The sequence below is a fragment of the Thunnus thynnus genome, chromosome 13 (assembly GCF_963924715.1).
Source record: "Thunnus thynnus chromosome 13, fThuThy2.1, whole genome shotgun sequence".
NCBI lineage: Eukaryota > Metazoa > Chordata > Actinopteri > Scombriformes > Scombridae > Thunnus > Thunnus thynnus.
In genome coordinates this window covers 13,475,189-13,491,564 of record NC_089529.1, presented here as the reverse complement: position 1 = coordinate 13,491,564, position 16,376 = coordinate 13,475,189, and the positions used below count along the sequence as shown (strand labels likewise).

The following is a 16,376-nucleotide window of genomic DNA, read 5'->3' as shown; positions in this document are numbered from 1 at the left end:
TGATTTTACATTGAAGTCAATGATGCAAGAGTGGAGTACGGTTGGAAAACCAGACAAACTCATATATATATAATTCACAATCATCTGGATATCAATATAACTTCTTTGTTCATAAAAGTATAACACATCTCTCTCCTCTAAATAAACCTTAACCCACAACATGTTTGAAATCAATCCCAAAAAAAAGTCACACATAGGCCTATAAATTTCATAAAATAGCCTTCTTCATGGAAGACATTTTCTCTCATGTCACAGTAGTAAAAGCACAAGTGTAAATAATGAAATTAATGATGTCTGAACTCCATGTAGCTGCTTCAGTTGGTATTGTGCATGCAGGTTCACAGTCATGATTTACTGGGGCACTTCAGCTGAACACAGCCATGTTAATGTCACTAGTAACACCTGTGCTTTTCCTACTATGACAGGTAAAAATGTCTGCCATATCTTGCAAAATCCGCAGGATTCAGAGGTGTCATGTTTGCTTTCCTCTTAGCTGGTTTGTTGGATTAATTGAGTATATATTTTTAAAAACACTTCCCTAACTTGGTTTTGTTATCATTTCTTATTTACATTTTCAGTGTCTTTTTTTATTTTTTCGGGTACATTTAAGCATCTCTCATGAATTCGCCATCCTGGGGAAAAAAAATTGACCGCCGGGCGGGGGCAGCGTGATTACGTCACTCAAGGGGGCTTTGCGTGAAGGGCGTGGTGACGCTGTGGCTGCGGTCCACCGCCAAATTCAAACAGCGGTTGGTGAAAAGAAGCAACAGCAACAGGCAGCTGAAAAAGAGAAGATACTCGATTCACACACAATTGATACTTTTAAGGTAAGCGAGCTTTACATTAGACGGTCGCATAGCTAGTCTCATCTTTCTTTTATCAGATATTTAACGTGAACTATTAACTTTATCTAGCTAACTAGCTGGTAGTTAACGTTTAGCCAGATGTCTTTGTTGTTACTGAATGATAATCACAGGCCTTTCATTGTTAATGCTACTAACGTTACTTGGAGACGTTGCATTGTTGGGGTCAGCATAAAGAGTGTGAAACTGAAGTCCATTAACGTCCACATTGATCGTAAAAAATGATAAATCACTGTTGTTTGGCCCTCTGGCTGTGTTTTGGATGGAGTCATCTTCTGTTAGAAAGGACAGAAATCCTGATCAAACAATAGCCACGATACTTTCACCAACGCGATTAACTGCTGCTTCATTGTTGGGGCTTTTGTTCACTTTTCATCAACATTTTACACTTTTTTGTTATGGCCAGTAACCGATTATTGTGAATAATCTTAAATTAAGCCTTACATACTGTTCGGATCAAATTTGACTTTTTCCAAAGTAACCCAGAATACAAAAAAATGGAAATATTTCAACTTTTATTTATCTTTGTGCTGCTGATACACATTTTGTATGTAGAGGTTGTTATGGGTTAATTTTGACCTGTACTTATCAAAAAAAAAAATTACCATTCAAAAATGTTTTTGCTCTCTTTACATTCAATAAAATCATTATGTCTGTTTTAAGTAACATCAGACCTTTATATAGTGTGATTGTGAATGTATTTTTCTCCATAAACAAATAGCATGAAACCTACACAATACGATCTATTGGCCCCCTGACAGCTTCATTAAGGGTGAATCACCCATTTATTAATGAGTGATGAGGTATTTGTGAATGAAAAATAGATTTGTGGTTCAGAAATTTGCTGTAGAGACTAAGTTAATTATGAAAGGATACTGTGAAGGGTCAGAATATGAACAGCATGTAAGTTACACTTAGATCAGCACAAGACTATGAAGAGTTCGACCTTTTCATCTTAATATGTGGAAATTGTTCTGTATAAAACCCTAATGTGAAGTACTAGTGTTACATTATTACATTGAATGTTATGAGTAATAATTTAATTTGCTTATTTCATTTGAATTATGTCCTATATTGAATTTATCAACACCTAAAGATATTCAATTAACAATCATATAAAACAGAGAAAAGCAAAAAAAAAAATCCCAATATTTGCACAGCAGGAAACAGTTATTTTTGCTTGTTGAATGACTTGTAAAATTTGATAAATGCTTGATAAATGAAAGCGATTAGGCCTAATAGATCATCATAATTGTATCGAGTTATATTAAGTTAAGTTAATACAAACATAAGTTATAGTCAACATATATTATGACTGAGTAGTTCATGTAGCCTATTATTTCAGCACTATTTGTATTTTCCTCAAATCTGTGTAAAGCACCTGAAACATTAGCTTTAAAATCTGCTGTAAAAAGCAAGATTTATTGCTGTTGTAATACATAGTCAGTTGTATTTATTCTGTTATCCCTCCACTCTCCTCGTCCAGGTCAGTTCAGTCAGCATGGCGTCTTCAGTGATGGATGGAGTTGGTAAAGCTGTGGTGGGAGTCTGGCGGGCACATACGGTCCTGGATGAGTCTGATGAAGCAGAGAGCTCCCCAGAAGCCCCCGATCGTTTCCGCAAGCTTCGCTCTTCGTCATCACTCAACTCTCTGCGAATGTCTTTGCGGAAGCGTCTCCCTCTCCGTTCCGTCCAGGCCAACTCCCTTCCTGAAAATCCGACTTGGGAGACCGTGAAGGAGCAACCAAAACCAAGTGCAGTCCGCAAACTTACCCGCAATGCTCGGAACTCCATCACTGGAGTGTATCAGGTAGATATTAATCAACAATTTTAGCAATCAGTCTAAAACCTACATATACTGTACATCCCTTATTAATTGAGTTTATCATATAAATGTATGACAATCAACCAATCAGCATGCTCATTTGTTCTCTCTTCCCTTGTGTCCTTTTCTCTCTCAACCAGAGGTTGCAGAGAACCAGAGAGTTTTCACGTGAGGAGTGTTTGGTTGCGACCCCGGGTCGGACATGTGACGGGGAAGAAGCTGGTGCATCAACTTCTCGCACACCGAGATGCACGCCTGGCCGAAATGCAACACCTAGACGCACCCCCAAAGCAGCTGCCACACCCAGGCGTACCCCAGGCTCTAGAGGGAGAAGGACTCCTGAGGCTGGTGTTCGCGGAGTGAAAACAGGAGGTGGCAGGAGGCAGCTGGTCCGCATGGCTGCATTACGAAGTCCCTTTGCGTCCCCCAACACACAGAACCAGAGGCTGTGAGTCTTGAATTATTTAGAGCTTCATAACCAGCTACACAGTTGCATTCAAACACGATAAGGCTTCCCATTTCCTTAAATGAGAATGTGTGTCCAAACTTTTGACTGGTACTGTATCTGTGCCTGGGTTAGTTGGTCCAGATGTCCTTTTAGTTTTATATTCTTTATTAGCTGTTTGAGTTGAGTGTTTCCTTCTCTGCTGTAACAGGAAGTTTGACCAAGATCTGGAGTCAGTTTCAAGTGGACTCAAGAGGCTTAAACATCTGTCCAGGGCCTTGGATGGCATCATTGGCAGAGACAACAGGTAAAGCATCTTCGTTTTGAGTGAATTTTTTTGAGCACTTGGTGTGTGATAAATAATAAAATATCTATTCTTAATGTTACTTTTAATCAAAAGCACTGCATTTTGTGTGTTTTGAGTAATAAATGGTGGGTTAAAAGTAAGGTAAATATGTATGTGTGAATGAAAGCATGTGTGTGCTGTGTATGAATGAAACTGTGTATTTCCTTTTTTTCAAACAACTTCTGCATAGAGTCGCATGACCGCCCTCTGTCTCCTCACCCTCCCACCCAAAGAATCCCAGCCTGAAAACTGAGGCTTGTGGGTCCCCAGACTTCCTTCCCCTCCCCCCAGACACATTCTTCCCGCCTCGGTTTAAAATTGGGTCTGTGTCTCTGGTATTCGGATGAGGAGGGATTGAGGGGGAAGACAGCAGGGGGAGAGAGTATGGGTGGGGGGATTTGAGCCAGATGAAATGACAAAAATGTGCTTGAGAGAGCTGGGAATGTCTTTGCATCACTTCCTGTATTGACATTCAAAATGTTGAATCACAGTCTGACCCAGCCCATAACGGACTGGATGCACTGTGAAAGGCAGACGGTGTCCTAGTTTGTTATCTGTGCGTATAACACGCAACCAACTGCTGTACTTACTGTTTATAGAGCTTGTCCTTCAGGAATTTAAACATGGTTTGTTTTCCTTCCTACAACAGGCAGTTCAACTATTCCTTAATTGTGGAGTAGGGAAGAAGGTAAATTCAAATCTGTAAAAAAAATAATCCTACTAAAACCAGATGAATTGTGGAAACGTACGCTCCAAGTGTAACTCATTTTGTGACATGAACATGCATGGCAGAGCTGGCCTGATTTCTGAATGGTAATGCATGTACTGCCTTGTGTATGACACTGAAAGTCTCTGACTTCTTGCAGCGAAGAGTTGCTCTTGATGAATAACTGTCTTCTTCTTTCAGTCTGATACTGTCTCTCTTCCTTCTTTCTTTATCACCCCTCTGCCTCACATATCGGCTTTTTCTTTGTCACCTTATCAATTTTTGCATACTTTGTCACACTTGCCAGGGTGTCTGGAAGTCTCGGAAAAGCTTTTTTTGAGAAACATTATCTCCTGTTAGGTCAACAGTTGCTTTCATTTTGTCATTTTTAAAAATAATAATAATATAGCACATTTTCCAAAACCAACAAATGCAAATTAAAATCCTTTACATTTATACTAACAACCAAAAACAAAAAAAAGGAGAGACCAGACAATTTAAAGAGTTTCTCACTGGCACTGTCTTCAAGTCTTAAACTGTAGTCAATGATCCCTGTTGTCCCTCAGCTTCCACATCTCTTTCTCTTCCTGTTTATGCTTTTTGCATTAATTGTTGTTCTCTCTCTACAGAACCGGTACAAGGGAACATTTGGGAGGAGCGATGATGAGAAAGCTGGACCCCAGCGGTAAACTCAGCTGCTCAAACCTGTCACGTCGAGCCGCGCACGTCTCAGACACACTGGGAGGTTGGGCCCACACAGCTGTAAACACTATCCGCAAACCCAACTGAGCTACATGCATGCGAGTGTGTGTGTAAAACAAAGGACCTTTGCAGCCATGTTTCATATTTAGCATTACTGAGGTGTCACTGTTACATTTAGTATTGTCATGATACCAAGAGACTGTTACATGGCAACTCGTCTTGTGTATTATGCAGCGTCCAAGTAAATTTTTTTTTGTTTACACATCTCAGGTTAGCTAGTTGTGGGTAAAATATCCTCATTGTAGCCACCAAAGGGATATTTCTATTGTGATGTATGTACCTATTATAGCTGCTACAACCAAATGTCTTAGTTACATTTTCAAAATACTAATATTGTAGTTTGTATTCTCACTTTCTGTATAGAAACTTAATCTAGTTTCTAAAATTAACTTTGAAGTAAATGCTGCACAAGACCAAAAGTGTATCTGCAGAACTAACACTAAATTTACAGACAAAGGGAGATGCACCCCCCTCTACTTTATATGTATGCAATAATGTTACTAACATTTGTTACCTTTTTTAAAAAAAATATCATTTGATTATGCCAAATTATAAAGTGTATTTTCTATGAAAGGGGACTTTTTATATACAGTAGCTTAGGCAGTATTTGAATGGGTTATTAGAATGTATTTCTTCATATCTTTCCTTGAGACAGAGGTGGGCACTTGTAATGGCCTGTGGATGATTCATGCATCTATACTGTACATATAAATCATTTGATAATGTGATGGGGAAGATGTAATGGCTCATTACCTGATGACGACGTCGATGATGACGTTATAAAGCCATATCAAGCAGGTTATTAGTGTAGTGACTGTCTAGCAAACAGCGTCAAATGAAGCGAAACACTCTCCTCTCTGCCATTGCCATGTATTTGTAACCTCTTTTTTTCTGCAGTAATGAGAAGAAGGGAGATATTGTGTCTAAATGTGAAAAATAGTAATCCATACAATAAAACCTATAAGCTTCAACAACCCCAAAGTCTTGTCTTTTTTATTATTATTTTTGGTAATTTTGGCTGTTTTTAACTCAAAAAAGCTTGTGCCTCTCTGGATATTGTTGATGCAAATTAAAATAAAGAACATTGTTTTTGTTCTATAACCAGGTCTTTGGCACCTCTGGGAAAAGTGGTGAAAATCACAACAGTTCAGAAACTCATTCTCAATAATGACCCAACCATTAAAATGTGGCTTGATGAATTAATTCTTCACTTTTGGAGAATTGATTTAAAAGCAAACTCTCCCATTTTGGCAAGCCCTAATGCCAAATTAATTACTATACAGTTTGAAATTAAAAGACAACTTACATGTTACACCTTTGCAATATTTCATAGATTCATACAAATAGAGGAACATAGATGGGGAAACTAATTGATTAGGATGGGCTTATGAAGGCTCTGCTTTTTTCTACTTTGTCTGCATGTTACTACTATTCCCATGTTTTTCCATTACTGATTGAAAGTCAGTCAATATATTTACAACACATCCTTTGGCTCCACATAAACATTAAACTGATCGACTGAAAGAATTTTATCTGTATGTGAAATAATAGCTGTAAGAAAAAAGCTTCATAGTGACAAGCCACAATATTAAAATTTTGCTTACATTTTAATGCATCAAAAATAATAATCCAGTAATATAAAATAACTTCAGCTGCAACTAATGATTACTTTCATTATTGATCTATTTCATTGTTCATCTGTTTATTGTTTTCTCAATTAATTGATTTGTTGTTTGGTCTATACTATGTCAGAAAATTCAGTTTACAATTATGGAGAACTATAGAAGACAGAAAATATTCACATTTTAGAAGGTGGAACATTTGGGCTTTAAAAAAAAATACTCAAAACGATTAATCGATTATCCAAATATTTGGTGATTTCTGTCAATTGACTAATGGATTAATAGACTAATCGTGGCAGTTCTAAAAACAATAATGTGTAATGAGTACTTTTACTTTTGATCCTACTTACAGTATTTTGTACATAATACATATATAGGCTACTTTTACTTGTTTTGAATACAAGAATTTTACTTATAACTTTGACGTGTAACTTCAGAATCTGGATACTTCCTGTACTATTGTTTATATCTATAGAAGTCTTAAAGCATAGGGTCACAATTTTTCAAGTCTGTCTTAAAACAACAGTCAGGTGTCCATATGAACACTGAAAGAGGTTTTCCTCACTGTAATCATTCCTCATGTTCATACTGGCTATTAAAAGATCCCCTTCAAATGTACTTTCAATGTAAGTGATGGAGGACAAAACCAACAGTGTGTCCACACAGTCATTTTGAACAAAAATGTATTTAAAAGTTTATCTGAAGCTTATTAAGGCTTCAGCAGTCTGAGTTACTCACATCAAGTGCATATCTGCCACATTTACAGTCTTTTTAGCACCAAATTCCATCTTTGTGTTTCCTTGGACAGTGTTTCCCTGTTGAGCTGCAGTGGAAAAAAAGGAACTTTGGCACTAAAAAGACTAATGTTGATAGATATTGATATTGATTTGACTAATTTAAGGCGACTGAAGCTTCATATTAGCTTCAGATAAACTTTTAAACACATTTTTGCACAGAAGAAGGCTTGTGGATTTGTCCCACATCACTTACAATTTGTGCATTATGAAGGGATCTTATAATGGTCAGTATGAACAGGAGGAATGATTATAGCCAGAAAAACTTGTTTAAATGTTCATTTGGGCACCACCTGACTGTTGTTTTAAGACAGACATGAAAAAGTGTGAACCCGTCCTTTAACTGTGCTGTTGACATGTCTGTGGGTATGACCAATAAAGGCAATACTTCCCCCATGTGGTACGTCATGCTCACAACAAGCGAAAGAGGAAGCGCTCGGTTTGTCCCTCGTCGCGTCTCGTCGTCGGCCCCACGCCTTGCTGTTAGCGCTCCTCCCCTGTCTCTCCGGCTTTGTACCCAGAGCTGAATCCACGCCGCGGCTACCTTCTCTAGGATACCGGGGCTGATAAACGCTCTAAATGGCTCTCCACGTTCCCAAAGCTCCGGGCTTTGCCCAAATGTTGAAGGATGGTGCCAAGGTGAGTTTAAATCCACGTGCTGGAGTACTTGCTTTGAGTTTATGGTGGTGAGTTAGCGTGCTAGCTCGCGTTAGCACATTCATACACAGTCATGTGGAGACTTCTAGAAGGCAGCCAGGCCGCGGGTCGCTGCTGCACCCGAACGGCTGGTTTCTACATCTTTTCTCTGTCTCCTCCAACACTTAAGGAAGCTGTATATGTATACAGTGTTCCTAAATGACTGTCAGACAGCAGTCACACCCAGGTAGCGCTTAGCTGACAGTCAGAGCTGAGGCTTTGGTGCTTGGCGTCTCAGAGATGCTGATGCATCCTCCTTTAGTTAAGCAGACATCCTCAAACGCATTTTACATTTACATTGTTGTCGCTGTCATTGGAAATAATTGCCTTATACGGATAAATCCAGTAAAATCACGTGATTTAAGTTGCTTTTTATTAGTCAGATTACCAATAACTGTGTTTATCAGATATGGATACTAACAAAAAGTAATGCGTTATGATGTTGTTGTCTGATGCAGCACTATTCAGGGCTTGAGGAGGCAGTGTTTCGTAACATCAGAGCCTGCAAGGAGCTTTCTCAGACCACACGCACCGCCTATGGGCCAAATGGTAAGCGCACTCCTTCAACAGTATGATTTAAGGGCTTTTTATATATCAAAATCAAAGGAAAATGAAGCCACCTGACATTAAACGTTGGCTAAGCCGTTACATTGTCACATTTCAGGTATGAACAAAATGGTCATCAACCACTTGGAGAAGCTGTTTGTCACCAATGATGCTGCAACGATTCTCAGAGAGCTGGAGGTGAGGAAACCTAACATACAACATACTGCCTTTTTTTGGTGGCACAATTAATAAGGAATTTAATTATTCTCTGAACGTCATTTGTTTTACAGGTGCAGCATCCAGCGGCCAAAATGATCGTCATGGCATCCCACATGCAAGAGCAGGAGGTGGGAGATGGTACAAACTTTGTCCTGGTGTTCGCTGGAGCTCTGCTGGAGCTGGCAGAAGAGCTGCTGAGGATGGGCCTGTCTGTGTCAGAGGTAAACAAACTAGTAGTCACTGAATATCAAGATGCACAGTGTGGCGTGTAGATCGATGAAGCGGTTGTTTGCTTTGCTAAAGAGAACGCGGTTCATTTTCTTGTTTGTACGTTGAGTAATAACTTTCTTCTGCACTAAATACCTGGCAGCCTGATACAGTAATGCTGTTCAGAGCTGATACTGGCCACTACCAGCAGTCAGCCAAAACATACATTTTTTGCATTCTGAATAAATGAACTGCTGCATTTGCTCAATGTCGCCTTCCCTCTTTTCCACAGGTGATTGAAGGCTATGAGAAGGCATGTAAGAAGGCTCTGGAGATCCTGCCAGACTGCGTATGCTCCTCAGCTAAGAACCTGCATGATGTAAACGAGGCCACATCTTTCATCCGTACAGCTGTCATGAGTAAACAGTACGGCAACGAAGACTTCCTCTCCAACCTCATCGCACAGGCCTGTGGTGAGTCAGCAATCCATACTACATGAGCCAAACTTGGACTGTCACCTGTTTAAAACTCAAAACTATTCATGAGATTTTATTTCAAAGATGATTAATGTGATGGAAGTTTTAATTTTGTTCTTCTTTGACTTTCTTTTTTTTCCTGGTTGGTGCTACAGTGTCTATCTTCCCAGAATCCAACAATTTCAATGTTGATAACGTCAGAGTGTGCAAGATTTTGGTAAGAAGCCTCATCCATCAAATTGATTTTGTCTTCATATGTGTGTGGGTTTTTTTTTTTCCATCTCAGTTAATGTTTGTGGTGATTTCAGGGTTGTGGGGTGACGGCATCCTCCATGCTACATGGCATGGTCTTTAAAAAGGAGGCAGAAGGAGACATCACATCAGTTAAAGAAGCCAAGATTGCCGTCTTCTCCTGCCCCTTTGACAGCATGGTCACAGAGACCAAGGTAATGCATGCATCACTCTCCGCTAAAGAGAGGAGATACTAGTTAAGTGCAAAATATTATGTAAATATAAATGTGATACCACAAAGTACAGATTTCTCTCCGAATTTAGACAGAGAAGAAAATATGATTTTGGGACAGTGTGTTTTGTGGTGCTAACAATGTCCTTCTCTCTTGTAGGGCACAGTGCTGATAAATAACGCAAAGGAGCTCATGGACTTCAGCATGGGAGAGGAGGGTATGATGGAGGCTCAGGTGAAGGCCATCAAGGAGGCTGGGGCCAACGTGGTGGTAACTGGAGGGAAAGTGGCTGACATGGCACTGCACTACGCCAACAAGTACAAGCTCATGGTGGTGAGGTAAGACCGAAATGAGCTCTGATAATCAGGTGTTCATTTTAAAGGGATCTATATCATTGAGGACACTATAATTCAAGTTCATTCATTTGCAATACTGCAAAGTCTTCATGGTAGTAAACCTGTAATTACAATACACTTCCCAGCCCTAAATCATTTTGTTTTTCCTTCCATCAGGCTTAACTCCAAATGGGACCTCAGGAGGTTATGCAAGACTGTGGGAGCTGTAGCGCTGCCCAGAGTGGTGAGTGTCGACATGTTTGGTACAGATTACGCATTTGAACAATGGACTAGAGCTGAGCAATAAATTGATTTTTATCAATTAATTCCAATTTATGGTTTAGGATGATGTTTAAAAATGAAAACCACCTTAACTTAGGTAATTACGGTACGGAACCGCCACCACTTCCATGAGCTCCCATAATTCATAGTAAACCCCCCCCCCCAAAACTTCTCTTTAGACAAGGCAAAGATATCAATATGCCAGCATGTGCTAATAAAAGTGAGGAGTTTGTTCCCAAAAAAGGCGCCGTCCCCTCAGTCGTCTGGAAATGGTTGAGTTTTGCAGCATCTAACCTCGAGTAAACCGTTGTCCACTGTGAAGTTTGTCTAAAGTCTGTGGCAACCAAAACAAGACTAAGTTAAAACCTTGTATATGGCAGGACCGTGTATGGTCAATGTGTGAATTTGTGGCCAATTTGTTACAGAGATAGTCAGTTATAGCATCTAGAGTGTGAATTCCTGGATATTAAATGCTCATCTGCAGTTTTCTGTAGTGGTCCCAGTAATATTTGCTGGTAAAGTGAACTGAAGTAGCATCACATGACATGGTTAAGCTATGTTTGAGGAAAAAAAAGGTTATAAATGCAGTTGCAAGAACAATACTTTCCACTCATATCTTAGGATGGTTGATTTTGAAAGAGAACTTTTTTTGAAATTCTAATTCTAACTCTTATAATTATTTGTTTACTCCCCCCTGCTGTTGTTCATAGTTTGTGATGTGAAAACGCCACAGAAATAAAAAGCGTGCGTCCTGGTGTTAGTTCAGTCAGTCAATCCAAACGCACCGCAGAGCGTCTCTCCTGCCGGCTGCTGGCTGCTCTTTCTTTGCCGCTGTCACCAAGTGCTTGCTCATGGGGGATGTTGGGGTCTCTGTAAAATAAAGAGTACGGTCTAGACCTGCTCTATGTGAAAAGTGCCCTGAGATAACTTCTGTTGTGATTTGGAGCTATATAAATAAAATTGAATTGAAAAGTTACACTCCGCACGACAGACTTATGGTCCACTCGAACAATGCAGCCCTATATGAGTTTGATGGCACATTTTATTACTGACAATTAGACTCTGCAGTGTCTGCCTCCACTTCCCTAGTGACCACACCAGCGAAATAATCACCTAGGGGTTGAGAGATGCATAGAGCTCCTGGAACCTCGCAACATGCTACAAGATTACATTACGAGCACCTCGTGTGATTTTTTTTTTTTTTTTTTTGTTATTTAGCATGCAAATAACATGTTTAATTTGGTTTACAAAAGTGTTTTTTCTTCAGAGATACCCAAGAGGCACCTTTTTATTTATTTTAAAAAAAGTAAAGTTGGGGAAAGTTAGGTTTGCACTTTATTAATCCCAATAGGGAACTTTATCTTTGTTTGCTTTTGTTAATCATTTTTATTGTTAAAATAAAAACAAAACTTATTTGAATAATTCCTTTTGTCTTTTTTTACGTATAAAAAAAATGTTTTTCTGCTTTCTTAGATGGCTCCAACCCCTGAGGAGATGGGTCACTGCAGCAGCGTCTACCTGACAGAGGTGGGAGACACTCAAGTGGTCGTCTTCAAACACGGTAAATCACTGTCTTTGCTCCACTTTTGTGAGTCTTCATTTTAAAGCAGATCTTTTGGGCCGTATGAGTTCGAGGATTCAAATATTTTTTTGACTGTTTAAACAGAGAAAGAGGAGGGTGCCATCTCAACAGTGGTGATCAGAGGCTCCACTGACAATCTGATGGATGACATTGAGAGGGCTGTAGATGATGGAGTCAACACCTTTAAGGTCCTGGTCAGGGTAAGTCGAAACATTGAACCACTGTAAGGTTTCTATAATTCAGATAAACTTGGCTAGAAATATAAATTAAAGATAATTTAGATAAAATATAATCTGCATTATTCATAATAGATTCATAGTAAGGGTTTGTGTCTCATTCACCTTCTCCAGGACAAGCGTCTGGTACCTGGAGCAGGAGCCACTGAAATTGAGCTGGCCAAACAGATCACCTCATACGGAGAGGTACGCAGATTTGAGTGCATTAGCTGAAGCGGACCGGGTTCAGACTAATGCCTCTCTTCCTGTTCTCTACTCTTTTACTACGTCACCGGCTGATAAATTGACACGACCTCCTCTTTTCCTCTCTGTAGACCTGTCCAGGTTTGGATCAGTATGCCATTAAAAAGTTTGCCGAAGCCTTCGAGGCGTTGCCACGTGCCCTGGCTGAGAACTCTGGTGTGAAGGGGAGCGAGCTCATCTCTAAAATGTACGCTGCACATCATGAGGGAAACAAAAACATGGGATTCGACATTGAGGTGTGTATGTGCTCATGATGTATGTATGTATGTATGTATGATTTAAGTATAATTTTATTTAAGAGTTCATACTATTCCTGTTATTAACTCAACATGAATTTCAGTCCGCTTAAAAGAAAATGCTTGAAAGAGAAAAGTCTGTGTTGTTCATCTTACATTTTGATACCATATCTTTCTTTGTTCTTCTGTTTTTGCCCTTTGGAGAATTGCTATGACTTTTCCATTAGAAAAGACAGTATTAATCATGTCAATCTTTGCCATAAAACTAGTCTGTGTGTTGTCCAAAATGGCTGTTAAACATCTAGAAATGTAGCCTGTTTGTGCTTCGCCAGGCACATTTAGCTTATAGCTGTTGGTAACCATTGGTTGGAAAAAATACAGGCACACGTAAAGAAAACCTTCTTTTTTTTTTTCATACCTCTGTTTTCCTGAATACAGAGCAACCCAATCATTTATTTTAAGATGTGTTGTATTGCATCAAAGGACTGTGTGTGTGTTTGGATCTGATGGTGTTGATGTGATGTTGTCTTTAGGGAGAGGGTCCCGCTGTGAAGGACATGCTCGAGGCAGGCATTCTGGATCCTTACATGGTCAAATACTGGGGCATCAAACTGGCCACCAACGCTGCCATCACAGTACTGAGAGTGGACCAGGTGTGTATCCAAACACTCAAGACATGCAAGGCTCTGAAAATAATCAAAAGCAGTCTGTTAGCAATGACCAGCAGTATTACACTCTCTTTTTTCCCCCCTATTGTCAAAATGAATAATTTAATCCAGAGCTGCAACAACTAGTCAATTGACAGGAAATTAATCGACAACTATTTTGATAATTTATGAATCTTTTGTCATCTTTCAAGCAAAAATGTCAACGTTCTCTGGTTCCAGCTTTTCAGATGTGAAGATTTGTTGCTCATCTCTGTCATATATGATACTAAACTGGTTCTGTTTGGGTTGTGGACTGTTGGTAGAGGAAAACAAGCAATTAGGATACATCTGCTCAGACATTTTACAGACAAAAAAATTGGATAAATTGAGAAAATAATCCACATATTAATTTTTTAATGTAAATAATTGGTTCTTGCAGCTCTAATTTAATCTAATATTATCTAATATTGTGAGGATTTTTATTTACCTTCAGCATTTATAATCATAACTGCCAACCAAAGCCATAAACATGTCATACTCCATCTGTATCTGTGGTGTGGAGCAGATACAGATGCAACATGCAAACTGTCTTTAGATTCAAGCATATGTAGAGTCTGACTTATTTTTTAGTTCTTAATGAAGCATCCTAGAGCTCTTGAGCCATATAAATATTTTATATTCTGTTGTGTTTTTTACTTGTTTATGATTTCATGAATAGCTCATTTTCTTCTTAAATTCAGCAGGTGAAGTGTTTAATGGGGGGGTATGTGAATTCATAGCCTCCAGATAGTTAACGTTAGTGTGTGTATATATGTGCGATCCAGATCATCATGGCTAAGGCTGCAGGGGGACCCAAAACTCCCAAGCAGAGAGGCCATTGGGACAAAGACAGTTGGGACGAGGAGCCTGATCATTTTGATACTCACCATTAGAGGGCGCACACACACCCTCAGTCAGTAGGTCCTGGAATGTGTGTGTGTGCTTTTGACTCGGGAAAACCTGAACTGCACAGATTTACTCGCTCGCTCACGGGACACTGAATTTGTGAAATGTTTGCCGTTTTGCCTGTCACTACTAACACTGGTGTGATACACAGTTTTGTTCAGCTACAAAAGAGATTCAGTCTCGTCACGGGTGTGTTTTTTTTTTTAATAATAGCAGGAGTGCCACCAACAGCAGACTAAATCACTTCAAGTCTAAAACTTGCACAAAATGGATATGGTGTGATAGCATGCTGCATGCACTCATGAACTCTTTTCTTTGCAGCGGACATCCTCCGGCAAGTGCAGAATTACAACTATTGCATGTAACATATTGTAATAAAATAACTGCAAATTAAGGGCATTTTACTGCCAAGCTGTACTCCAGTCACTATGAAACAAAGTGCAGAGGTTATTTGCATGATCTTAAAGAAAATCCCAGATGACACTATTTCTAGTGGAGATTGTGTTTCATCTCACAACCAAACCTGTCCCCTTCTTATTTTACCAAGGGACTGTCAAGCTGCTCTGATTACATCACAGATCCTGTAGTTGTTCCCATTTTTGGAGAGGAAATGTATTCTTTTTCTTCTATATCTTAATTTGAATACATTTTATGCTTAATTCTGGCACTAAAACCAATTGGAAGGACATTTAATCTCCCGTCTGTGCTATATAAAATGTATTTATAGCACATTTTCTCTCTGAGCACACATCCCATATGTGTTCATGAATACTTTATCACCATAAATGGCCTCCTTTATCTTAAGGGATTCCCCTCTTTTTTTTTTACAAACATTTCAAACTAATAGCAAAAAAGGACAAAAATCCTTAAAGCCATTAAACTGAGACGTTCATGAAGCAAATTCATGTTTATTTGAGATTGTTGCCATGCTAACGGCTGTCTAACAGGTATGTTTTGATAACATCTGGCCTTCCCTCAGAGCCCACAGCCTGCTGTGTGGATCTCTGCACGCTTGATTTCCAGCCAGAAAAGACTGACTTGCCTGCTTTATTGTCTCCTTTCAGATCATCATGGCCAAACCAGCAGGGGGACCGAAAGCTCCCCAGGGCAAGAAGGACTGGGACGAGGATGACTGATCATGATACCGTCCAGTTGATGATCCTTTTAACCCTGAACGCTCCCACACGGATTCACACACAAACCCTTTTTTCTACTTGTTTATTTAAAGCTCAACAGTTTGGTTTATGTTGTTAGAAATAACCATACATTGGTGAACAAAGTACAAAGAATATGTGAAAGGAAAATGTATGGATGGCACTGTTTGCTTTTTATGTTCTTAGTCCCAAATAAAAGGCACTTGCGCTGTCACGACTTGGTTTGGATGTTGTTTTTACTTTCTTGTGTCACTCAGCCATTTTGCATTCACGTCTATGTTGTTTTGGTTATTTTGGTTCTTTTAGTGGCAGCATGGGGAGCTTCAGTTAAATCGATTGTTTAGTCAGGAAAAATAAGTCAAGTTAGGATTGTGTCAGTGTCATTGTGGCCCAGTTGTACTGTACATTTTCCATGCCACCTCCTGTCTCCCTCCTAGTTGCACTTTCACTCCCATCTCCAGCAGAGAGCTCACCAATCAATACTATGCTAGTAGCTCCCTATTCATGGTACTAACATGCGTGTATTTACCTTTAATGTTGCCCTGTGGGTTTACTCTGACATGTTGAGGCACTAGGAATTATGCATGCACTGGTTTATTTTTAGAACAAGTGAAGAATTGAATGAAAAGGTTGACTAAAGATGTACTGATGCCACAGAATAATGCCAACAATTACTTGCTCATTGCAAACTGCGAATCACGCCATGATATTGAAATAATGCAGACTATAATCGAAACTGACACCC

The 16,376-nt window shown here is 39.4% G+C and overlaps 2 protein-coding genes across 5 annotated transcripts; both read left to right on the top strand.

The window, feature by feature from the left end:
- Nucleotides 1-613: 613 nt before the first annotated feature.
- Nucleotides 614-5,921, top strand: LOC137195613 (protein PIMREG-like). Of its 2 annotated transcripts, XM_067608121.1 has the most exons (6): nucleotides 614-827; nucleotides 2,350-2,673; nucleotides 2,829-3,136; nucleotides 3,345-3,440; nucleotides 4,129-4,167; nucleotides 4,815-4,953. In XM_067608121.1, exons 2-5 carry the CDS (start codon nucleotides 2,365-2,367, stop codon nucleotides 4,157-4,159), a joined length of 744 nt encoding a protein of 247 aa, XP_067464222.1. In that variant the 5' UTR covers nucleotides 614-827; nucleotides 2,350-2,364; the 3' UTR covers nucleotides 4,160-4,167; nucleotides 4,815-4,953. The 2 variants fall into 2 exon arrangements, with proteins under 2 accessions (XP_067464222.1, XP_067464221.1); XM_067608120.1 differs by lacking the exon at nucleotides 4,129-4,167 and having other exon boundaries at nucleotides 4,815-5,921.
- A 1,910-nt stretch (nucleotides 5,922-7,831) lies between these two features.
- cct8 (chaperonin containing TCP1, subunit 8 (theta)) lies at nucleotides 7,832-15,848 on the top strand. Of its 3 annotated transcripts, none has more exons than XM_067608117.1 (16): nucleotides 7,832-8,002; nucleotides 8,518-8,608; nucleotides 8,724-8,803; nucleotides 8,896-9,045; nucleotides 9,324-9,504; nucleotides 9,663-9,724; nucleotides 9,816-9,953; nucleotides 10,131-10,309; nucleotides 10,484-10,550; nucleotides 12,062-12,149; nucleotides 12,255-12,370; nucleotides 12,521-12,592; nucleotides 12,721-12,885; nucleotides 13,419-13,538; nucleotides 14,357-14,484; nucleotides 15,542-15,848. In XM_067608117.1, the coding sequence occupies exons 1-15, from the start codon at nucleotides 7,943-7,945 to the stop codon at nucleotides 14,462-14,464; spliced, it is 1,677 nt and encodes a 558-aa protein (XP_067464218.1). In that variant the 5' UTR covers nucleotides 7,832-7,942; the 3' UTR covers nucleotides 14,465-14,484; nucleotides 15,542-15,848. The 3 variants fall into 3 exon arrangements, with proteins under 3 accessions (XP_067464218.1, XP_067464217.1, XP_067464219.1); XM_067608116.1 differs by having other exon boundaries at nucleotides 14,357-14,488; XM_067608118.1 differs by lacking the exon at nucleotides 14,357-14,484.
- The last annotated feature ends 528 nt before the right edge of the window (nucleotides 15,849-16,376 follow it).

What these genes read in the sequence shown, in the direction of transcription:
- cct8 (XM_067608117.1), top strand. Translation starts at nt 7,943, where the DNA reads ATGGCTCTCCACGTTCCCAAAGCTCCGGGCTTTGCCCAAATGTTGAAG. An exon ending in TGTTGAAGGATGGTGCCAAG is followed by an intron (nt 8,003 to 8,517) that starts GTGAGTTTAAAT and finishes TGTCTGATGCAG; the next exon opens with CACTATTCAGGGCTTGAGGA. An exon ending in CCTTTAAGGTCCTGGTCAGG is followed by an intron (nt 12,371 to 12,520) that starts GTAAGTCGAAAC and finishes CACCTTCTCCAG; the next exon opens with GACAAGCGTCTGGTACCTGG.
- LOC137195613 (XM_067608120.1), top strand. Translation starts at nt 2,365, where the DNA reads ATGGCGTCTTCAGTGATGGATGGAGTTGGTAAAGCTGTGGTGGGAGTC. An exon ending in CCATCACTGGAGTGTATCAG is followed by an intron (nt 2,674 to 2,828) that starts GTAGATATTAAT and finishes TCTCTCAACCAG; the next exon opens with AGGTTGCAGAGAACCAGAGA. An exon ending in AACACACAGAACCAGAGGCT is followed by an intron (nt 3,137 to 3,344) that starts GTGAGTCTTGAA and finishes CTGCTGTAACAG; the next exon opens with GAAGTTTGACCAAGATCTGG.